This window comes from Anomaloglossus baeobatrachus, chromosome 2, assembly GCF_048569485.1.
Source record: "Anomaloglossus baeobatrachus isolate aAnoBae1 chromosome 2, aAnoBae1.hap1, whole genome shotgun sequence".
NCBI classification, from domain to species: Eukaryota; Metazoa; Chordata; class Amphibia; order Anura; family Aromobatidae; genus Anomaloglossus; species Anomaloglossus baeobatrachus.
The window spans coordinates 720503746-720529284 of record NC_134354.1 but is presented as its reverse complement, the minus strand read 5'-3'; the positions used below and the strand labels follow the sequence as shown (position 1 = coordinate 720529284).

Below are 25539 nucleotides of genomic sequence, written 5' to 3'. Positions count from 1 at the left end.
CGCTAGCGATGTCGCTGCGTGTAAAGCCCCCTTTAGTTTTATGGCAAGTGGGGTAAGAATTCAGTTTGGTGCTCCCTTCCTTCGTATGCGGTTTCAGTAGTGGTCATGAGGAACCAGTGGTGAATCCTTACAGTGAGTATATTGGGGTTGTAAAAGTTGGTGATGAAAAGTCTGCAGTCACCCAAGAGGACTGTGACGCGCCCGCAGGGTCTTGGGGGAATTACGCATCACCGGGCCGGTGTTGGGGGTTTGGGTTATCACAGTGGCCTGGCACGGCTCCGTAATCCCGTGGTGTCAACTAAAAAAATGGAGGGGATAAGGGTGATGATGGGAGTAACAGAAAAAATTGTAGCTAGATTCCAGCACCAAATAGGATACCATCCAGAAATTGTGTAAAAGTAGAAAAATCTTTATTGGATCTTCATGTTAAAAACAGACACAATTAAAAGTCCATAAATAACACCTGACGCGTTTCGGATCTATAGATAAGATCCTAATCCCTTTCCTGGTGTTATGCGTGCATCGTACTGGACTCACATTACAGGCATTATGGCAGGCTGAAACTATTTTTTATTTTCTTCCTTTGATGATGGGAGTAGTTGTCTTTCGTGACGCCACCTGTGATATGCGGCTATAGTGGGAGCCACAGCTGCGGAAAGTCTCTCTCTGCTGGGGCAGATGGGAACGCAGCTTGGATGTTGCAGCTCTCCACAGGTAGAGCTAGGCCCCAGGGAGGATGTTGGGAGTCGTAGTCCACCCCAGTGTGGGAAGCGCGGGAAGAATCAGACGACCCAGCGGTTGCAGTTTCAGGTGTTTACTCACTGAGCTGCTCCTGCCGTTTGACTGCCAGTCTCTGCTGTGATGGGCTTCAGACAATCCCGGATTGTTTGGGGGCCGGTTCCAAAGGGATACTACGTGAGTCCTTCCTTCTTGCGCTCTGTTGCTTGAGTCCCTGCGACTTGAAGTTACACAGGGACCTTTGTCCTTGAGGTGGTAATGTTCCCCTTCCCGTTTAGCAGGCAGCGCAAGTCAATTAATGGGCCACCCTATAGTCACGGCTCCTGGCCTTTTATGTTGCTTTGGCCCCGGGCACTGTTGTGGGCCAGAAGACTTGAAATCCTCTGCCCGGCAGATTCTGCTGGCAGGCCGTGAAGTACCCACCAGCCTAGGGCTCCGCACCCTGAGATGTGCCCTGGTCCTGAGTTAGCTATCAGATCTCCCTTCAGCGACAGTATTCTCCCGTGTCTCACTTCGTTCCTGGTGGTAACTCTACTCTTTTCTCAGTGTGTGTGTGTGTGGCTCCTGTTCCCCAGATCAGTTGCCCCGCCCACTTGAGCCCCAGAGTTAGTGGGTGGGAGGCCCCAGACGATATGGTGACCATCCTACATGACCCTACCCTAACCCCATCCTGGTGAGAGGGCAACTGAATTATGTGTGGTTGTGGATGTGAACCGGCATTTACCTCCTCCTTACCCGGGGTGAGTACCGCACCTCTGGTGAGATGCAGTACCCTGTGGTGACTGAAGCCTCAGGAGCACCACAAATGCAAACTTTTGAATTCTCACACTGCACACACTGCATACTTTTTGGATTCTTCCATGCTGACAGCAAGAGTGGACAGTCATGTGAGTGCAAGAATGTGATTTGCATATTTCCAACCACATTCCAACTAGACGTGTCTGGTGTCACTCAATTCACTTATACTGCGCGAGACTAGGCATGTCTAGTTGACACGTAAGCGCATGTATGTAAGTTGTATACTTGAAGTTTCATGACCTCCCACTGCTCTGTACAGCAATATCTGACCAGAAACACAGCATCGCAATCCTCAGTACTAGTGATGAGCGAGTACTAAAAAGCTAAAAAGCTCGGGTGCTCGAAGCTCGGGCCGAGCCTCCCAAGATACTCGGGCCGAGCAACGAGCCCAATGTTATCCTATGGGAGACCCGAGTATTTTTATGAAATGACCCCCCGGCAGCATGGAGAAACCCTAAAAATGGCACAAAAGTCTCAGAAGAGTGCTCAAATGACATGGCAACAGCATGGGGAAGACCCCTTGAAGCATTTATCACTCAAAAGTCACAGCTGTGAACAATTTTGTCCGCGTTTCACGCCATTTTTACGGACTCACCAGAAAATCTTCCAAAATGACCCCAAAATGATTTTTCATGGCAGAAATGTTAAGGGCACATACCCAATAGTGAGATAGAGCTGGTGTATGTTACTTTTTGAGATTAATACATGAAAGATTTTACGTGAAAACATTGTGTGGCACTCCGATGTCCCTGAGAAGAGACGTACATGAAGGCCTCTTGAGTCTAATGTGACCATTTTGAGGAAGTGAGTCTTTGTAGTATTTTCCTTTGCCAGGGCAGTCCAAAATTGTGAGGTTCACCAATGCCCCTGCATAGAGACGTGCATGAGGGCCTGTAAACTTGAAGTGCCCATTGTAAGGAAGTGGGTCTATTGTAGTATAGCCCTTTGGCAGGGCAGCCAAAAATTGAGAGGCTCCACGTTGTCCCTGGGTAGAGACGTGCATGAGGGCCTGTGAACTTGAAGTGCCCATTGTAAGGAAGTGGGTCTATTGTAGTATAGCCCTTAGGCAGGGCAGCCAAAAATTGGGAGGCTCCACGTTGTCCCTGGATAGAGACGTGCATGATGGCCTGTAAACCTGAAGTGCCCATTGTAAGGAAGTGGGTCTATTGTAGTATAGCCCTTTGGCAGGGCAGCCAAAAATTGAGAGGCTCCACGTTGTCCCTGGGTAGAGACGTGCATGAGGGCCTGTGAACTTGAAGTGCCCATTGTAAGGAAGTGGGTCTATTGTAGTATAGCCCTTTGGCAGGGCAGCCAAAAATTGAGAGGCTCCACGTTGTCCCTGGGTAGAGACGTGCATGAGGGCCTGTGAACTTGAAGTGCCCATTGTAAGGAAGTGGGTCTATTGTAGTATAGCCCTTAGGCAGGGCAGCCAAAAATTGGGAGGCTCCACGTTGTCCCTGGATAGAGACGTGCATGATGGCCTGTAAACCTGAAGTGCCCATTGTAAGGAAGTGGGTCTATTGTAGTATAGCCCTTTGGCAGGGCAGCCAAAAATTGAGAGGCTCCACGTTGTCCCTGGGTAGAGACGTGCATGAGGGCCTGTGAACTTGAAGTGCCCATTGTAAGGAAGTGGGTCTATTGTAGTATAGCCCTTTGGCAGGGCAGCCAAAAATTGGGAGGCTCCACGTTGTCCCTGGATAGAGACGTGCATGAGGGCCTCAAAACATTAAGTGTCCATTGTCAGGAAGTGGGTGTATTATAGCATAGCCCTTAGGCAGGGCAGCCAAAAATTGGGAGGCTCCACGTTGTCCCTGGATAGAGACGTGCATGATGGCCTGTAAATCTGAAGTGCCCATTGTAAGGAAGTGGGTGTATTATAGTATAGCCCTTTGGCAGGGCAGCTAAAAATTGGGAGGCTCCACGTTGTCCCTGGATAGAGACGTGCATGAGGGCCTCAAAACATTAAGTGTCCATTGTCAGGAAGTGGGTGTATTATAGTATAGCCCTTAGGCAGGGCAGCCAAAAATTGGGAGGCTCCACGTTGTCCCTGGATAGAGACGTGCATGAGGGCCTGTAAACTTGAAGTGCCCATTGTAAGGAAGTGGGTCTATTGTAGTATAGCCCTTTGGCAGGGCAGCCAAAAATTGAGAGGCTCCACATTGTCCCTGGATAGAGACGTGCATGAGGGCCTGTAAACTTGAAGTGCCCATTGTAAGGAAGTGGGTGTATTATAGTATAGCCCTTAGGCAGGGCAGCCAAAAATTGGGAGGCTCCACATTGTCCCTGGATAGAGACGTGCATGAGGGCCTCAAAACATTAAGTGTCCATTGTCAGGAAGTGGGTGTATTATAGTATAGCCCTTAGGCAGGGCAGCCAAAAATTGGGAGGCTCCACGTTGTCCCTGGGTAGAGACGTGCATGAGGGCCTCAAAACATTGTTCCCATTGCAAAGGAGCGGGTCTCCTGTCGTTGTAATGTCCATTCTGCAAAGAATGGGCGAAAAAATTTACCACTGGGGGTATACCTGAAACAAAGGCCTAAGTATTGCAATTTGTAACGGTCATCATGGTGGCGCATGAGGAGAAGGAGGAGCAGTCCAGCGATTATCCAAAGTCCAGAAGTGTGTACCCATGGGTGAGTGGAGGTACATGGCAAACTTTAAATTCCGCTCTCATTTGCTGGTGGTGTGGTGAAGTCTGGCCCAATCCAACCCTTGTTCATCTTGATCAGAGTCAGCCTGTCAGCATTTTCAGTTGACAGGCGGGTGCGTTTATCTGTAATGATTCCACCTGCGGCACTAAAAACACGCTCTGACAAAACGCTAGCGGCAGGGCAGGCCAGGACTTCCAAGCCGTAGAGAGCCAATTCATGCCACGTGTCCAGCTTGGATACCCAATAATTGTAAGGCACAGAGGAATGTCGGAGTACAGTTGTTCGATCTGCAAGGTACTCCTTCAGCATCTGGGCAAACTTAGGATTTCTTGTGGCACTACCCCGCACCTCAGGGGCTGTGGTACGTGAGGGGCTGAGAAAACTCCCACATCTTAAAGACTGTTCCCCTACCTCTGGCGGATTGGACTTGTGCCTCTCTCGGCTGTACGCCTCGGTTGTCCACTGATTCCTGACCTATGCCGCTAGCGTTTTGTGAGGGGAATGCTTTGCCTACTTCCGTGACTATGGCCTTCCGGAACTGCTGCATTTTGGTTGACCTCTCCTCCACGGGAATAAGAGACAAAAAGTTCTCATTGTAGCGTGGGTCTAACAGTGTTACCAACCAGTAATGATTGTCAACCAAGATGTTCTTAACGCGAGGGTCACGAGACAGGCAGCTTACCATAAAGTCAGCCATGTGCGCCAGACTCTTAACAGCCAGGACTTCAGTAGCCTGACCAACAAGATGACTGAACATGCTGTCCTCCTCCTCCTCCTCCTCCTCATCATCTACCCTGTCCTCTGGCCAGCCACGCTGAACCGAGGATATGACTGGTGTGCATGTCATATCCTCAATTTGGCCGGAGAGTTGCTCCATGTCTTCATCCTCCTCCTCGTCATAGTCCTCCACTGCACGTTGTGATGAGACGAGGCTGGGCTGTGTGTTATCACCCACACCCACTACTGTTTCTTGCTGCAACTCATCGCGCTCCCCCTGCAATGCATCATGTTTGTTTTTCAGCAGAGACCGTTTTAGAAGGCAGAGTAGCGGTATGGTGACGCTAATAATGGCGTCATCACCACTCACCATCTTGGTGGAGTCCTCAAAGTTTTGGAGGATGGTACATAGGTCTGACATCCATCTCCACTCCTCAGGTGTTGTGTGGAGTTTGACCCATTTCCCGATGGCTTAGGTGATGCAGGTACTCAACAACTGCCCTCGTCTGCTCACATATCCTGACCAACATGTGCAGAGTTGAATTCCAACGCGTGGGGACATCACACACCAGTCTGTGAGCCGGAAGATGCAAACGCCGCTGAAAGCCGGCAAGGCCGGCTGAAGCAGTAGGTGAGTTTCGAAAATGTGCAGACAGGCGGCGAACTTTTACCAGCAGATCAGACAGCTCTGGGTATGACTTTATGACTATGACAGCTGGCCTCGCCTCAAAGCCGCCACCAGGTTCCGGCCATTGTCACACACGAACTTTCCTGGCTTTAGGTTCAGAGGTGTGAGCCAGTGATCTGCCTGCTGTTTCAGAGCTGTCCACACCTCTTCTGCATTGTGGGGTTTGTCACCGATGCAGATTAGCTTCAGCACAGCCTGTTGCCGCTTCGCCGAGGCAGTGCTGCAGTGCTTCCAGCTTGGGACTGGTGTGGAGGGTACAGTGGATGAGGATGCGCAGGAGGAGGAGGAGGCTGAAGAGCATGACATTCCTGAGCTGTAGAGTGTGGGTGAAACACTGACTGAGGTAGGGCCTGCAAACCTTGGTGTGGGAAGGACGTGTTCCGTCCCTCGCTCAGACTGGGTACCAGCTTCCACAATATTAACCCAGTGTTCCGTCAACGAGATGTAGCGGCCTTGCCCACAAGCACTTGTCCACGTGTCTGTGGTTAGGTGGACCTTGGGTGAAACAGCGTTGTTCAGGGCACGTGTGATGTTTTGTGACACGTGGTTATGCAACGCGGGGACGGCACACCGGGAGAAATAGTGGCGGCTGGGGACCGAGTAACGTGGGACAGCTGCCGCCATCAGGTCGCGGAATGCTTCTGTCTCCACCAGCCTAAAAGGCAACATTTCCAGGGCAAGCAGTCGCGAAATGTTAGCATTTAGAACTGTGGCATGTGGGGTGTTGGCAGTGTATTTGCGCCTGCGTTCAAAGGTTTGCTGAATGGATAACTGAACGCTGCGCTGGGACAAGGACGTGCTTGATGATGGTGTTCTTTATGCGTAGGCAACTGCAGGTGCAGGAGTGGAGGAGGCTTGTTCGCAGGCAGCATGGACAGGGGATTGGCTCGCATGCACAACCAGCGAAGACGTAGCAGTGACATCAGCAAGCACTGCTCCTCGACTCTGTTGTACTTCCCACAAAGTCGGGTGCTTGGCTGACATGTGCCTGATCATGCTGGTGGTGGTCAGGCTGCTAGTTTTGGTACCCCTGCTGATGCTGGCACGGCAGGTGTTGCAAATGGCCTTTTTAGAATCATCTGGAGCCAACTTAAAAAACTGCCAGACTCTGGAAGACCTAACATTTGTACAGGCACCTTGTGTCGTCGTGTTGTTCCGGGGAACGGTTGCCTGACTTCTGCCTGGAGCCACCACCCTGCTTCTTACTGCCTGTTGTGATGCTACGCCTCCCTCCCCCTGTGCACTGCTGTCCTCGCTCTGCATATCCTCCTGCCAGGTTGGGTCAGTTACTGGATCATCCACCACGTCGTCTTCCTCTTCCGCACCCTGCTCCTCCTCCTGACTTCCTGACAATTGTGTCTCATCATCGTCCACCACTTGTTGAGACACGTTGCCAACGTGAGAACGTGGCTGCTTAAATATTTGGCCATCTGTACAGACGATCTCCTCATGACCCACTTCAATATGAGCTGGCGAGAGGCCAGAATGTGTGAATGGAAATGTGAACAGCTCTTCCGAGTGTCCAAGTGTGGGATCATTAATGTCCGAGGAGGACGTGTACTCAGCCTGGTGGTAGGAAGGAGGATCAGGTTCAGAAATGTGCGGTGCAGTATCACGGCTACTGACACTTGACCGTGTGGAAGACAGAGTGTTTGTGGTGGTGCCAATCTGACTGGAAGCATTATCTGCTATCCAACTAACAACCTGTTGACACTGGTCTTGGTTCAAGAGCGGTGTACTGCTGCGGTCCCCAAGAATTTGGGACAGGACGTGCGAGCGACTAGATGTGGCCCTTTGTTGTGGCGAAATTAGAGCTTGCCCACGACCTCGGCCTCTGCCTGCACCACCATCACGTCCACTTCCTTGTTCCTTGCCAATGCCCTTGCGCATTTTGCAATGCTGTGCTGACGTGTATTCACTACTTGTGCGTTATATCAAAGTTTGTGGAAATTGCACACAAGTGCACCTGTACGCTGCCACCAACAGGCACACACGTGCGGTTTTAAAAACCAAGCACGGACGCACTAAGAACCTAACAGGTTTTTTTGGGGAGCGACAATTACAGACAAGTCAGACACTATCTGGACTGTTTTAGACTGTATACACCAGCCCCAGATATGATGAAGGCTGGTATACGGTCACCACTAGGAATGGCTATATATACCCTGCCTGCCTGCCTGCCTGCCTGCCTGTATACTGGTACAATAGTCCTGACAAGGACTCTTCTGGTCACTACCCTGTATTTAGACCTGGCTATACCCTGCCTGTATATAGCAACAATAGTCCTGAGAAGGACTCTGCTACTGTACTCCGACCTGGCTATACCCTGCCTGCCTGTATACAACTAGAATAGTCCTGAGAAGGACTTTTGGTCACACTGTTTGCAGCCCTGCAACTGAAAAAGCTATAAAGGGCCGCAAAGCTTTCCCTGAATCAGCGACACTCTCCCTGCACTCACTGTCTGGATAGCTGTGAGCAGAGCACAGCGCGCCGGCCGGTATAAAGGCTCGGTCACGCTGTGCAGGCCGGCCAATCACTGCAATTCCACAACTAACAGGGCTGTGGCATTGCAGTGGTCTGCCAGCCAATCCCTGCATGAGGGCTGGCTCTCAAAAGAGCGCCAACATGCAGAAATGAAGACCACGAGTACAGCACGAGTATCGCGAGATTACTCGGTCCCCGCCGAGTAGACCGAGTACAGTGATACTCGTGCGAGTACCGAGTAGTAACAAGCATGCTCGCTCATCACTACTCAGTACTATAGAAATATATCACCAGAAACACCATCAGTATATGGTACATCAATTGTAATGTCAGGTCAGCCCCGTATATATATTTGCAACTTTCAGCATGCCCTATAAAGAGGTTGTCTACTACTTTAACATTGATGGCCTATCCTTAGGATAGGTCATCAATGTATGATAGTCCAGGACCTAGTACTCCCGCCGATCAGCCGGTGCCGGCCGCAGGTGTTCGGAAATGCTCAGTTTCAGATCCGACCGGTCTTCTGATAAGGCCACAGCCTGGTATTGCACATCAGCCTGCCATTTAGATCAATAGGAGGCAGATGTGCAGTACTCGGTTGCAGCCACTATTAGAAGATGGGGCATGCCTAAAGTTGAGCTACTGCTGCCGGCACCAACAACAGTTCATCGAGGGTACAGGGTATCAGACCCTGGCCAATCAGTCATTAATGGTCTAGAAAGACCATCAATGTTAAAGTAGTGGGCAACCTCAGCCGACCAGTCAAGAATCACATTACTGATGAGCATTAGTCAGTATGTCAAATAATAATTTACATCCAGGCACCTTATAGATGATGTCGTCTTTGATCAGAGCTGTTCTAATTCTTTCTCTTCATCTTCTCCAGATGCCATGATGACTTTTTACATCCACAGCTCATGTCTGCAGACTTCCATTTTCTACTGTCTTCTGCAGCACATTTCAACATGGTGCCCCTCCAAATGCCAGTGATTATAATGTTCTTGTGTAAAAATATCTCCCCTACGATGTGCCCCTGAATAAATAATTGCCCCTCACCATGTTCCCTGCACAAAATATGATGCATACACTCCCCTTTCTGGTACATACCCTCCACACTTCTTCTCACACTGTCCATTACACTGTGTCCCCTATGCTGCACAGTCTTTATACTATGCCTCCTCATCACACTCGCCCCTACTCAGCATACTGTCCACTCCTGGCTCTACCCTTATACTGTTCCCCCATACTATTCCCTCCCTATATCACCCACACTCACACTATCCTGTTTCTATTCTATACCCCCTCACACTTTTCTCCCCCCCCCCCATACTGTCTCCACACACTATTCCTCTCAAATGGCTGATGCCCTTTCACATACTGTCTATATTCATATCCCACCACTAACCATATTGTCTCCTCATATATTTACTCCCTCACGTTCCATACTGTGTCTGAATCCATGCTGCATACCTCGCTCCCTATACAGTGTTTGCACCCCCCCATCCCTCCCTCGCTCTCCATCCTGTGTCTTCAAATTCCTCCCCACTGGCCATGCTGTCCACACTACTCTCATCCCCCTTGTTCCCCATATTGCCTCCACATCCATCCACCTCTCCCATATTTAGCCCTAGACTATCCAAGGGAAGCTCATATGTTGGATAGTCTAGGGTTAGATATGAATTAGGGTTTAGCTGTGGACTGCCCTTGTTGTGGCAGGAATTCTTAGTGGGATCCCAGTGCCATACAGGGCATCGTGGACTCCTTGGTGCAAACCATCTGACCATATTATCTGGTGGATCTCAATTTGAGGAGTGAAGTAACATTCCAGTACCTATGTGATTGGTTAGATTGTTCCATTTTATTTTTTTACTATGGGCAGTATATAAATTGACTGGGGATTACTGATATATGTTGAGATCAATGATCTTCTTGGCAAGTTTCACCATTGTGATTTGCGTTTAGTAAGGTATTGGACCGTTGTCCATCCTTTTTGTATCTCCTTTCATTGATTAGATAGGGATTGAATATATGTTTGGTCCATTTTATCTGTGTTGTTTTACATTTTAAGAGTTGAATTAACATTAAAGATTAAGTTTTATTCTATAGCTCACTTTTCTGCCTTTCAGTTAATGATTAATGAGTTGGGTCTGGGTAGATACGTTTGCCCCTTTTTATAGTTGTTTGCTATTTTACCCAATACCATGGATAGCAAGAAGAACAAATAAATCAAGTTTGGACAAATGAAGCCAGACATGTCACTCAAAGCAAGGATCACCAAGCTATAACTGCCTACTGTGGACACATCATATGAAGAGAGCCATCACTGGAGAAGAACATCATGGTCGGAAGAATAGAAGGAACAAGGCGAAGAGGAAGACCAGCAACCCGATGGCTTGATTCTGTCAAGATGATGGCAGAGAAGGCCCTGGTGGACCTTTTATAGGCTGCACAAGATCCATCTTCCTACAGAGCGTTCATCCATCAAGTCACCATGGCTCAAGATGGAGCTGAAGGCTGTTAAAGGGAATCTGTCAGCAGTTTTTGCTTACACCATCTGACAGCAACATAATGTAGGCAAAGCGATTCTGAATCCAATAGTATTTCACATAAATTACTGGCTGAAGCAGTTCTTAAAGGGAACCTGTCAGGTGCAATATGCACCCAGAACCACGGGCAGTTCTGGGTGTTTATTACTAATCCCTGCCTAACCGTCCCTGTATACACTCGCATAGATAAAGAGATCGTTAATATTTCTAAAGAATTTCTAAAGATCTTTTATCGTATGCTAATGAGCGCGGGGACTAGTCCCAAGGGCGTTGCTTCCCTTGCTAGTCAGCCCCATTAGCATGTTAGCATGTCCCTGTAAGCGTATTACCATGCTAATGATTACGCAGCAGCGTCAGAGGATGATCTCACTCACCTCTCCGCTCTCTGCCATCGCCGCCCGAGGCTGGATTTCGGCTCAGTGCTCATGACCCCAGACTTTGTCATGCGCACTACTTAAATTTATAGCTTGGACTCGTACACCCGGCTTCATAATGCGCATGACCAAAACTCCAGGCTCATGGGTACTGAACCGAAATCCAGCGTTGGGTGACGATGGCAGTGGAGAGATGAGGGAGATCATCCTCTGATGCTGCGCATTCATTAGCCTGTTAGTACAGGGGCGTGCTAACATGCTAATGGGGTACAAGGGAACTAGTCCCCACGCTCATTAGCATACCATATAAGATCTTTAGAAATACTTTTTCTACAGATCTCTTTATGCTACTAGATACAGGGACAGTTAGGCAGGGATTAGAAATATACATCCAGAACTGTTCGTGGTCCGGGGGCATATTGCACCTGAGAGGTTCACTTTAAACACGGAATTTAGGTGGAGGAACACAGCAGCTGATATTCCCAATGAAATAATAATTTGCGTGTGTGTGTATATGTATGTGTGTATGTATATGTATCTCTTTCTTTCTCTCTCTCTCTCTCTCTCTCTCTCTCTCTCTCTCTCTCTCTCTCCCTTATATATATATATATATATATATATATATATATATACAGTCAGGGCCAGAAATATTTGGACAGTGACACAAGTTTTTGTTATTTTAGCTGTTTACAAAAACATGTTCAGAAATACAATTATATATATAATATGGGCTGAAAGTGCACACTCCCAGCTGCAATATGACAGTTTTCACATCCAAATCGGAGAAAGGGTTTAGGAATCATAGCTCTGTAATGCATAGCCTCCTCTTTTTAAAGGGACCAAAAGTAATTGGACAAGGGACTCTAAGGGCTGCAATTAACTCTGAAGGCATCTCCCTCGTTAACCTGTAATCAATGAAGTAGTTAAAAGGTCTGGGGTTGATTACAGGTGTGTGGTTTTGCATTTGGAAGCTGTTGCTGTGACCAGACAACATGCGGTCTAAGTAATTCTTAATTGAGGTGAAGCAGAACATCCTGAGGCTGAAAAAAAAGAAAAAATCCATCAGAGAGATAGCAGACATGCTTGGAGTAGCAAAATCAACAGTCGGGTACATTCTGAGAAAAAAAGAATTGACTGGTGAGCTTGGGAACTCAAAAAGGCCTGGGCGTCCACGGATGACAACAGTGGTGGATGATCGCCGCATACTTTCTTTGGTGAAGAAGAACCTGTTCACAACATCAACTGAAGTCCAGAACACTCTCAGTGAAGTAGGTGTATCTGTCTCTAAGTCAACAGTAAAGAGAAGACTCCATGAAAGTAAATACAAAGGGTTCAAATCTAGATGCAAACCATTCATCAATTCCAAAAATAGACAGGCCAGAGTTAAATTTGCTGAAAAACACCTCATGAAGCCAGCTCAGTTCTGGAAAAGTATTCTATGGACAGATGAGACAAAGATCAACCTGTACCAGAATGATGGGAAGAAAAAAGTTTGGAGAAGAAAGGGAACGGCACATGATCCAAGGCACACCACATCCTCTGTAAAACATGGTGGAGGCAACGTGATGGCATGGGCATGCATGGCTTTCAATGGCACTGGGTCACTTGTGTTTATTGATGACATAACAGCAGACAAGAGTAGCCGGATGAATTCTGAAGTGTACCGGGATATACTTTCAGCCCAGATTCAGCCAAATGCCGCAAAGTTGATCGGACGGCGCTTCATAGTACAGATGGACAATGACCCCAAGCATACAGCCAAAGCTACCCAGGAGTTCATGAGTGCAAAAAAGTGGAACATTCTGCAATGGCCAAGTCAATCACCAGATCTTAACCCAATTGAGCATGCATTTCACTTGCTCAAATCCAGACTTAAGACGGAAAGACCCACAAACAAGCAAGACCTGAAGGCTGCGGCTGTAAAGGCCTGGCAAAGCATTAAGAAGGAGGAAACCCAGCGTTTGGTGATGTCCATGGGTTCCAGACTTAAGGCAGTGATTGCCTCCAAAGGATTCGCAACAAAATATTGAAAATAAATATATTTTGTTTGGGTTTGGTTTATTTGTCCAATTACTTTTGACCTCCTAAAATGTGGAGTGTTTGTAAAGAAATGTGTACAATTCCTACAATTTCTATCAGATATTTTTGTTCAAAACTTCAAATTAAACGTTACAATCTGCACTTGAATTCTGTTGTAGAGATTTCATTTCAAATCCAATGTGGTGGCATGCAGAGCCCAACTCGCGAAAATTGTGTCACTGTCCAAATATTTCTGGACCTAACTGTATATATTAATATATGTGTGTGTGTGTGTGTGTGTGTGTGTATATATATATATATATATATATATATATATATTATATATATATATACCGTATATATATATATATATATATATATAATATATATATATATAATATATATATATATACCGTATATATATATATATATATATATATATGCGGTGGCTCAGTGGTTAGCACTGCAGTCTTGCAGCCCTGGGGTCCTGGGTTCAGATCCCACCAAGGACACCATCTGCAAGGAGTTTGTATGTTCTCCCCGTGTTTACGTGTGTTTCCTCCGGGTACCCCGGTTTCCTCCCGCAATACATAGACATAGAGATAGGGACTCTAGATTGTGAGCCCCAATGGGGACAGACTTGCCAAGGTATGTAAAGCGCTGTGGAATTAATAGCGCTATATAAATGAATAAATTATATATATATATAAGTGTGTGTGTATATATATTACTGTACATACATATATACAAACAAAAAAATAGCAGTTTTTTTTTTCTTCTGAATATCACTGTAATGCATAGACAGCTATTCTACATATGCCTGAAACGCGGCGTGCGGATATCCTTAGGAATAATCTCATCACATATGGATAATGGACATATGGCGGGAGATCCAATTATATATTACAATCCAAGAAATGAGGATTTATCAGGATGAATAATCTTCACCTCTGAGGTTCTATTCTGCCCAATTATCACCACTTCATTTTCTGATTGATGGGGGTAGATGATCTGTAGATGATTTCCAGGCATGCAATCTATCCTGCACCTTCCACTGAGGGATGGATCCACTGAGGGATGGATCCACTGAGGGATGGATCCAGGGCTCCTTCTGATCCATCACTATCACACGTGTAGACAGCAGTGCCAGGATATGAGGGGTTTGCTGAGTGTTAGGTGGGCAGCAGGGGCATGGCTGGCAGAGGGGAGCTCATCAGTCCCTGAACATGTAATGTGTTTACAGTATCTGGCAAATGGGAGCACAAAGCCCAGTGCTTCCCTTCTGCGACTGTGCTGACTGCTGCTGGCTGTCCATGGACGTCACTGGCAGCAGATCTATGGGTGCAGCCACCGCAGCATGATGCAGTCTGGGGGAGGCAGGAGGGCAGCAGGGGCACCCTGGGCTGCAGAGCTTGCACTCACACTCCCTGGAGCAGCAGAGGAGCTGTGATCCTCCTGCCATCAGGCTCCTGGTCTTCTGGAGGAGGTGCATACACACATGCAGCCTATCTGCCTGCCAGCCCCCATTGCAATAGGATTTAGCAGACAGCTCCAAGAAGCTGCAGGAGCCATTCTCAGCAATGTGGAGATAGACCCAGCTGCAGACATGGAACAAAAGGGGTCTGAAAAGTGTTCACCCCCTGAACAACCTGCAATGCCAGCCTCATCATCATCATCAGCCACAGTGAGTCTGCAGTGAAGGAGAAGCATCATCATCATCATCATCATCACAGGGTGAAGGAGGAGCACACTGGAAGAAGCATCTCATGTCTTTTTAATAAGGTCTCTACCTAGCAGGAAGAGGTGAAACCCATCTGCAGACTTCATTTCCTTTGCTGACCTCCAGTTTGGTGTCAGTCACCTCCTCATATATCTGTACCTGCCTGGAGGAGGAGGAGGAGGTGCAGCAGAAGCAAGACATGGCCAGCCAGCAGGACTCTGGGTTCTTTGAGATCAGTATCAAGTATTTGCTGAAATCCTGGAGTAATAGTGAGTACAGGGTGGATTGATTAACCCTTTATTCCTCCTAGGTGTGTATATACACTGGCAGTGGAATGAATGTGTGCACTGACTCCATCTGCTGTGTCAGGCTGGGAAGATACAAACATAAACATGGTATATTATGTAAACAGACTGATACATTGTATACTGTGTGATCTGTGTGTAAACAGGCTGATACATTCTATACTATGTGATCTGTGTGTAAACAGGCTGATACATTGTATACTGTGTGATCTGTGTGTAAACAGGTTGATACATTGTATACTGTGTGATCTGTGTGTAAACAGGCTGATACATTGTATACTGTGTGATCTGTGTGTAAAAAGACTCATACATTCTATACTGTGTGATCTGTGTGTAAACAGGCTGATACATTCTATACTATGTGATCTGTGTGTAAACAGGCTGATACATTGTATACTGTGTGATCTGTGTGTAAACAGACTGATACATTCTATACTGTGTGGTTTGTGTGTAAACAGACTGATACATTGTATACTGTGTGATCTGTGTGTAAACAGACTGATACATTCTATACTGTGTGATCTGTGTGTAAACAGGCTGATACATTGTATACTGTGTGATCTGTGTGTAAACAGGCTGATACATTGTATACTGTGTGATCTGTGTGTAAACAGGCTGATACATTCTATACTGTGTGATCTGTGTGTAAACAGGCTGATACATTGTATACTGTGTGATCTGTGTGTAAACAGACTGATACATTCTGTACCGTGTGGTCTGTGTGGTTATGTTTGCTTACTCTAATTTCCACAATGTATTTGTTTTATACTATACATTGTTTCTGCAAGGGAGGGGTGTGATCACTAATGCAAAGTTTTATTTTTAGAATCCTGTTAACTTATTAAAAATGCTTGGGTGTGGTGCAGTTCCTGAGCACTTTTTTTTTTATAATGCCCAGTAATATTTTATAGTATGCAGGGCCAGGGGTGGACGCTTCCCTCTATTCCTCTCGCTTGTATAATCCTTCAATTGTGGTTTTAGGATCTGCAGTATATATCCAGATTGTAGATTATTGTAGCAGAACACCTGCTGGGAACTTCTAAAACAAATCGGTCCAATTACTTGGAAATGGAAGCCATCACAGTGATGGCATGGGTAGACACACGATCAGGGATAATGCAGTGTTCTCCGTATAGGAGCCTTGAACATATACACACCGTACGTTCGGAATAAATATACACATCTGTATTTGCTGCACTGTGGATCCTTTTTGCTTTCACAAATGATCCAGGTCTTGTGCTTTTACTTGCACATACTGAAAATGCAATAATGCTATAAAAAGCAGCCCAATGTTCGGAGCTTCAGGGTAAAAGGGGCCATGGACTGGAGATAATGGTCCTAATTTAGCTGTCAAGAGTCAGTACAGGAGTTACTGGCACCAAACGCTCCCTGGTAACAATGTGATCAACCAGTATAAACAGAACCGAGAACGTCTGAACAGTGAACACCATTTCCAGTATTACTAAGTATAGCATAGAGCTATAACGTGTGTGTATATATAATTATTGAATGGAAACTCCATCAACTCCAAGTGCAGAGACTAATCCATCCTTGTCCTTGAGGAGCTGCCGTCCTTTCCTACAGGGTCGATCAAAGACACAGGCCTACGCTGCCAACTGCAAAATGTACACCTTGTAGAGTGAGGACATTCAAATCTGATTCAAATTTTGAAAATCCCTTTTAAATTAAATTAATTTTTATTAGTTAAAGAAGCCCTCCCAACAAAACTAACTGCCCCCTAAACACTGTTAAATGTGTGCGGTGAAGGAGCCTTAAAATACGGAACGAGGCTCCATAGACTTATATGACAAAAGTGATTTCCAATTCACACATGAACCTGTATGATCCGACAAGTCAGAACTCAAGTCACGTGAGTCAGCAGAGGACCAGAGCGGTGCTGGAAACCGGGGAAGACTGTAATCGGTAGGCATTTTAATACACCTACCGTGTTTCCCCGAAAGTAGGACCCCCCCGAAAGTAAGGCAGGGTGGGGGTTTCGGGGGGGTCCGCCAATGTAGGGCACCCCCCGATTGTAAGGCAGGGTAGCGGGGGGGGGGGCCCGGGGAATGTAAGGCCGCCTATGGGTGGTGGTCGCGGCGTTACTTACCGCTGCCGCTATTCCCTCGCTCCATCCTTCCTGCTCGATGCTGATTGGCCGATCAGCCTGTTTGTCACAGGCTCCCTGCTGGCCATCAGCTCGAGCTGCGATTGGCCAGTTAGCCGGCTCGCAGCTGATTGGCCGAATCAGCCGTGACGTCACCGCCTCCAGGCTCGCTCTGATTGGTCCAGCGTCCCCGGCATCCGAATCATCAGCACCGCAGAGGAGATCAAAACAGAAGGAAAGTAACGGTAAGTTCCGAAACTCTCTCTCTGTGTGTGTGTGTACGGTATGTGTATGGGTGCCGTATGGGGCTGTATGTGTCAGTGTGTGTGTGTGTGTGTACGGTACCGGTACGATATGTGTGTGGGTGCCGTGTGGGGCTGTACCGGTACCATATGTGTCAGTGTGTGTGTGGTGGCAGAGTGGGGGGCAGAACCACTGTATGGGGAGGCTGCAGGGGGGAGGATGGGGTGGATGCCGGACTGTGAAACAATGGGGAGGCTGCAGGGGATGTTGTTGAAAATTGTTTTTTTTTTCCAATGTAAGGCCTCCCCCGAAAGTAAGGCAGTGTGGGACTTTTGGGGGTAAAATTAATGTAAGACAGGGCCTTACTTTCGGGGAAACACGGTATTATCCACGTTTTTAGACTGGTTTAAGGAATAACATTCATCTTGGGGGTGCTTCTTTAAGTCTTGGTTTTCCCTAGTCACCAGTTTAGTTTCTACTTCATGTAGATTAGCAGTAGCTTTGGGTTATTGTTTTGTTGGAAGGTGAACCTTCATCGCAGTCTCAAATTACTGACAGACTGAAATAGGTTTTGCTCAAGAATATTCCATCCATCTTCCCCCTCAAATCTATTTTCCCTGTACCTGCTGCCAAAAACCTTCCCACAGCATGATGCTGCCACCAACATGCTTCACTGTGGGGATGATGTCCTTGGAGTGATGAGCTGTGCTGGTTTTGCCCCAGACATAACATTTACCTTAGTGTCCATAAAGTTCAATTATGTTCTCATCTGACGACAGCACCTTAGCACCTTCTTCCATACATTTGGGGAGTCTCCCACATGTCTTGTACAAAATCAATGCAAGCCTTCCGCTTTTTTGCTGTAAGTAATGGCATTTTTCTGGCCACTCTTCCATAAAGGCCAGCTCTATGGAGTGTATGGCTAAGGGTCCTCTCATATTGGCATTCAAAATGGACTACTGCAATGTTAGTTAATGAGGCAGAGCAGATCTACAAGTTTGATGATACAATTTCACTTGTCTATCGGACACCACTCATCAATGCAGTCATTGGGTGTGAGATAAAATCGGACACCACATGCATGTCTGTGTGGCGTCTCTTTTTTACAGATGGATTTCCATTCTGTAGCTTAGGACACTGTAAATGGTTCTGTAGAATATTAGCTGCAGAGAATAAAACGCATGTCATACAGATGTTAGGTGAGAAAATAATCGCAGACTCAGCACTCGTTATACAAAAGGTTACCCATACGTGTTCACTCGTCCAACATTTCAGAAGCGGAACTGGACCAGATTTTTATACAACAGTGTGAGGGTGCCCTTATTGTGGTCGTATGGACAGATACCCCAGTCTCTGCTTAGGAACTCTGCAGCTCCTTCATTGTTACCTTTGGTCTCTGTGCTGTGTCTCTGATTAATGCTCTTCTTGCCTGGGCTGAGAGTTTTGATGGGAGTCGTTCTCTTGCCAGGCTTGTTGTGGTACCATGTTCTCTCCATTTGATGATACATATGCGTATGGCAATATTTATTAATTTTATACTAATAAATGCCCTTTGATAACTAGATCATTCTGTGTTTTAAAAGGTATTCCACTTACCCAATATGTCAGAAAACATTTTTTTTGTAGTGTGTTTTATATTTATCTATATATTAAAGGGTCCAGAGATTTGAATCTGTAAAAATAACAAGCTTATTAAGGTGTTATTCCATCTCCAAGATCCTATCCCAATATGTAGTAGGTGTAATAATAAGAATATTAGCAAATACTTCCAATTAGAAATATAGTATAGTTCTCCTGATTAGCTATGTCTCTTACCTCATGTGCAGGGCATTACAGTAGCTTAGGTGTTAATAGTCATAACCATGGATACCTATCTGTCACTATATGAGTGGTTGTAACCATGGATATGTAAGCTACTGCAATGCCCTGCACATGATGTAAGCAACATAGCTAATCAGGAGAACTATACTACATTTCTAATTGGAGGTATTTGCTAATATTGTTATTACACCTACAACATATTGGGATAGGATCTTAGAGATGGGAATATGCCTTTTAATACTCACAGACACCTGCTGGATCCAATGCAGGCCCCTCCATGGTCTGACCGGTATAAGATGTGGAGGCCTCACAGTTTGACCAGCCATAGACTTCTGACGCAGACAGGTGACTTTGAGTGGTGCATGATATCTGACCGCTGCACCCAATCACAGGTTGCAACGTCCTTACAGCTGGTTGAATGGCGAAATCACCACTTCCTTTATCGGCGCAAACCACAGGGCAGCCAGCGTTGGATCCAGGTAGGTGAGTATTGTAGGTGTTATCTTCTTTATAGCCCTTGGGTAAGCTTTTATTGGGCATGGGCAACCAAATTAAATGTAAGATCTAATTCAAGCGGTTTTTTGTGAAGGGGATAAAAAATAAAAAATAAAAGGTATTCCACAAAAAATGCTGTACGGGCAGATGCTGGGGTAAGTGGTACACCAATTAATATTCCAAAGGAGCTAATAGAGATAGATAGATAGGAGGATTACTCTGCCACGGAAACTTACTAATTGTATAACACAATGGTGATAACTGCCTCTCGGAGGCCTGTAGGGGTTGGTGATCCCGGGGCCCAGTGCTGAGGGGGGGGGGAGATGCAGGGCTTGGTGGGGTGCAGGGACGCGGGGGCAGTGCTGTGCCTTGCGGCACTGTGGTACTCACTCAGCCTGAGACGATGACACAGTTCTCGGTAAAACACACGGCTGGAAAGACGGTTCCCACGAACAGCTGCACTTGCTTTCCCCAGTAGGTGACGGTGATGTCCCTTTTCCTGCACCTGATGTTTCTGTGTTGGTTGCGATGGGTTCCCACCGGTAACCCGCTCCCCAGCTTGGATATGGGCCGGAGGAGCCCTACTTTGCCCGCAGGCGCTGGCCCTGAGAAACTGGTGCCCTGGCGGTGGCGGTGTCTCTCTGTAACGGTCGGACTGTTGCCTTCAATCGGGACTTGGTTGTTTGGAGACAGACGTCCCCTTCACTGACGGATTTGGCAAATTTACGGCGACTCCTAGCCTTGCCGGGATCCGAGAGGCCCCTGCCCTGGTGCTGACTGTTCTTCGTATACTGCTCCAGACCGCCGGGCCACTACCCGTCCGCGGTCCTTCCAGCAACCTCCGAGCAGTCCCCCTCCAGACTGTCACCGCCGTTTGCTGACCTTGCTGACACTGTCCGGACACACAGCCGGACCAACTTCAGGCTTTACTACTCTCACTTTTACTCCTTTTCTGTTACTTCAGCTTTTCTCTTTAGCTCCACTACTACTTCCTTCTACTTCACTCCCCTAAACTCATCTCTGATCTGCTTGGTTTCTTCCCGCCTCCAGGGCTGTGAACTCCTCGGTGGGCGGAGCCAACCGCCTGGCCCACCCCCTGGTGTGAACATCAGCCCCTGGAGGAAGGCAACAAGGATTTTGGTAGCCTTGGTGTTCCTAACTGGGGTGTAGGGTGTGGTGGTGTGATGACCTGTGACCCCTGGCTTGCCCAGGGCGTCACATATATATATATATATATATATATATATATATATATATATATATATATATATATGTGTGTGTATGTATGTGTATATATATCTATATATATATATATATATATATAATGTAATATTTTAGTGCTCTGTATAGTAAGAACATGGCTCCAGTACTCGGATTCGTCTATTTTGGTATAGCCATAATTCCCAGCTCTGGTATGTCCACTCTTTGCACCGGTTCCCACTGCTCCGGGGTGGAGGGATATGTAAATGTCGTCAACATGTGTTTATTTTGTATCTTTAAAATTCCATAAATTCCATGATCTCTTCTGTAGCTTAATGTCTCTTGCATCCTGCCTTTGGCAGAAGTTGCAGTGAATTTGCTTTTGTAAGAAATTCAATATTTTTTTAATTGTATTTTGTAATATTGAACTTAATAAAATTACTGTTATTTACCATTGTTTATATTTTATTATATTAATTACGGTAATACATCTCACAGCTCTATAACAACTCTAATATTAACATCCCATTATTTGGAAACTGTTGACAGACTGGAGTTATATCGGTCACCTTGATAGGTGCTTACTTATGAGTGACTGATATATTGGCAAATCATAATGTAGAACACATAACCGTGCTCGATCACATCCAATTGAAGTGTGAATGGAAGTTATCCTGACTTTGATTTGGCCACTGGAGTCCACCACTATTGGTAGTCCTATGGTGAGGTTACCATCAGAGGTTTTAAAAGGCGATGTAACCGGTTTTCAGCGTTCTATAGCCTCAGCCCCCTGATGAAGCCAGTCATTGCGAAACATGTCGGGGAGGCTATTAGCGGTTAGGTAGTTTTTGACAGGCAGTGTAGGTGATAGCCAGCCATATTACGTTAGGAATTATCCAGAGTAGTGTTGGTCCGCGGCCGCACTCATCTAATACGGAATTGGCCTCCCACCTGCTAATTTTAATCCTTGTCCAATTATATAATTTAATAAAGTTTATTTGATTAGGTCTTTAGTTACGGTACCTCTTGTTGCCCTTCAGGCAAAGTGTCTGTCGACAGACTCGACACACGGAAATAGAAAAAAAAATGTGTGGCAGTGGATCCGAAGCAAAGTGGGGCCAACAAACATTACCGTTGCTAGATGTGGACCCATTAGAATAGGATGGGGTCATTACCTCCTGAGCCAAGGTTGGGTTTTCCCTCATAGAGAATAACCACAGGGAATGCAGAGGTAGGGATTGTATCTGATTTCGGACGCCAGCATGTGCCTATCGGCCCCTGTGTATCATAAAACACCAGAATTTGACACTTGATAAATGGAAGGCTCTCTTACAGATTCTTGTTTTGGAGCCCATAGGGTTAAGGTTCCATTTATGCCCACCTTACATTAACCCTTTCAGACCACAGCTTACAGCACAGAGGCCAGTGTGTCTCTTTATTTGTTATTGTTGTTGTTCCTCCCCTGCTTGTCCTTATTACCTTTGCCTGCCTTTACATGGTGGTAGACCAACAAATTGGCAAAATCTAACATCCCACTATTTTAACTGTTCTCTTTTTTGCTTTGACCCACAAATTGTCCCAAATGAAAAATTTACAAACTGGTCCAACAGAGTTGAAGAAAAGTTCTTCTTTGGTTAGAATTAGTGATGAGCGAGCAGTACCATACTCAGGTGCTCAAGATTGTCCGTGAAATGCTTGAGTACCCTATTGACTTCCATTATATTCAATATACAAGTCCAGGACGTCCGAGCATCAAAATACTCATTACGAGTACAGAGCACCCGAGCATGGTAGTGCCCGCTCATCACTAGTTATGAGTACAGAGCACCCGAGCATGGTAGTGCCCGCTCATCATTAGTTACGAGTACTGAGCACCTGAGCATGGTAGTGTCCGCTCATCACTAGTTACGAGTACTGAGCACCTGAGCATGGTAGTGCCCGCTCATCACTAGTTACGAGTACTGAGCACCCGAGCATGGTAGTGCCCGCTCATCACTAGTTACGAGTACAGAGCACCCGAGCATGGTAGTGCCCACTCATCACTAGTTACGAGTACAGAGCACCCGAGCATGGTAGTGCCCGCTCATCACTAGTTACGAGTACTGAGCACCTGAGCATGGTAGTGCCCGCTCATCACTAGTTACGAGTACTGAGCACCCGAGCATGGTAGTGCCCGCTCATCACTAGTTACGAGTACAGAGCACCCGAGCATGGTAGTGCCCGCTCATCACTAGTTACGAGAACTGAGCCCCCGAGCATGGTAGTGCCCGCTCATCACTAGTTATGAGTACAGAGCACCCGAGCATGGTAGTGCCTGCTCATCACTAGTTACAAGTACTGAGCACCTGAGCATGGTAGTGGCTGCTCATCACTAGTTACGAGTACTGAGCACCCGAGCATGGTAGTGCCTGCTCATCACTAGTTACGAGTACTGAGCACCCGAGCATGGTAGTGCCTGCTCATCACTAGTTACGAGTACTGAGCACCCGAGCATGGTAGTGCCTGCTCATCACTAGTTACGAGTACAGAGTACCCGAGCATGGTAGTGCCCGCTCATCACTAGTTACGAGTACTGAGCACCCGAGCATGGTAGTGCTTGCTCATCACTAGTTCCGAGTACTGAGCACCCGAGCATGGTAGTGCCCGCTCATCACTAGATACGAGTACTGAGCACCCGAGCATGGTAGTGCCCGCTCATCACTAGTTACGAGTACTGAGCACCCGAGCATGGTAGTGCCCGCTCATCACTAGTTATGAGTACAGAGCACACGAGCATGGTAGTGCCCGGTCATCACTAGTTATGAGTACTGAGCAACCGAGCATATTAGTGCTCACTCATCACTAGTTACGAGCAGGGCCGGTGTCAGCACCCGGCATACCCGGGAAAATGCCGGGGCCCTGGAGAGCTGGGGGGCCCACTCGGCCTCGTCAGTTCTGCTGCCCCCGATCCGGGCCCACTCACCTTCAGTTCTGCTCCCCCCCGGGCCGAGTTCCGGGGACCGCAGTCCTCGGCAGGAAACTGTGGCTGCCGTCCCTTTAAGGCGCGCAGACCACAGCGTTCGCTGCGTCCTCGTGGATTGAGCTTCATCTGTGGGCGGAGCTACCGCCCGGTGTCCTGCTCGGTCCCACAGATGAAGGAGGCTCAGTGCCAGCCAGCAACCCCCAGCACAGCGCTCCCCTCCGGCGCTGTGTGGGCCCCATTTCCTCAGTGACCTGAGCGGTATGTGGGACCCCCCCCCACTCGATCTGTGTGTGCCCTTCCCGCCCCCCCCCCCCCCGATTTTATGGGCCCCCGGGGAACTGTAGGGGCTTCTCCGCCACGCATCACTAGTTACGAGTACCAAGCACCTGAGCATGGTAGTGCTTGCTCATCACTAGATACGAGTACTGAGCCCCCGAGCATCGTAGTGCCCACTCATGACTAGTTACGAGCACTGAGCCCCCGAGCATGGTAGTGCTCACTCATCACTAGTGAGAGAGATGATCTCCATAGATATAATGAGAATTTATACAATTGACTTGGTGTCAGTTGGCGCCATTATTGCATATTGAAAACTTTTTGGCATTTGTATAGACGTCTGTTCTTATAAATATTCATTAGTGTTAATGAGCAGACATCAGACTGTAGAGAGCTGGATCCTGCAGGTTATTACCACGTAATTTACATGCTTCTACAGGTCATTTAATATGAGGTGTAACACATATTTTTCTGGGACGTGTAATGGGTGGTGAGATGCGTTTTGTCTGTGTTCTCGCCTGTAGAAAGCAAATTATAGCTTTTGTTACTGTACTTAACATAGTCCAATAAAACTGTATTACAATGGTTTCTGAATAAGAGAAACTCGTTTAATTGAGGACAGTATTATTTTTCGGCTATGCACTTGAAATCCTTATGAGTGGGGGGTTTCTCCTATTTTGGAACAATTGTCCATTTCTCCAAAGCCTCTAAAATGAAGCAACTATGCAAATATTCTTGATGAGAGTTCTAATCATTTTGGGTCTATACAGTCATATGATAAAGTTTGGGCACCCCTAATAATGTTAACCTTTTTTCTTTATAACAATTTGGGTTTTTGCAACAGCTATTTCAGTTTCATATATCTAATAACTGATGGACTGAGTAATATTTCTGGATTGAAATGAGGTTTATTGTACTAACAGAAAATGTGCATTTAAACAAAATTTGACCGGTGCAAAAGTATGGGCACCCTTATCAATTTCTAGATTTAAACACTCCTAACTACTTTTTACTGACTTAAGGTCCAGTCACACTAAGCAACTTACCAGCGATCCCAACAACGATAGGGATCGCTGGTAAGTTGCTAGGAGGTTGCTGGTGAGATGTCACACTGCGACGCTCCAGCGATCCCACCAGCAACCTGACCTGGCAGGGATCGCTGGAGCGTCGCTACACAAGTTGCTGGTGAGCTCACCAGCAACCAGTGACCAGCCCCCAGCGCCGCGTGGAAGATGCTGCGCTTGGTAACTAAGGTAAATATCGGGTAACCAACCCGATATTTACCTTGGTTACCACCGCACATGCAGAGAGCAGGGAGCAGCGCACACTGAGCGCTGGCTCCCTGCTCTCCTAGTTACAGCACACATCGGGTTAATTACCCGATGTGTGCTGCAGCTA

General features: G+C 46.8%; 1 protein-coding gene across 7 annotated transcripts in view; it reads left to right on the top strand.

Moving 5' to 3' along the window:
• FRY (FRY microtubule binding protein) overlaps positions 1-25539 on the top strand; it is a 645836-nt gene that overhangs the window by 232335 nt on the left and 387962 nt on the right. Inside the window, exon 1 of one of the 7 annotated variants that reach the window (XM_075337346.1) lies at positions 14294-15004. The exons of 5 other annotated variants lie outside the window; for them this stretch is intronic. In XM_075337346.1, coding sequence (XP_075193461.1) covers positions 14935-15004 — 70 coding nt within the window. In that variant the 5' untranslated portion in view covers positions 14294-14934. Of the gene's footprint in view, positions 1-14293; positions 15005-25539 lie in introns of those variants that run through there. One more of the 7 variants, XM_075337350.1, reaches the window with a different exon arrangement.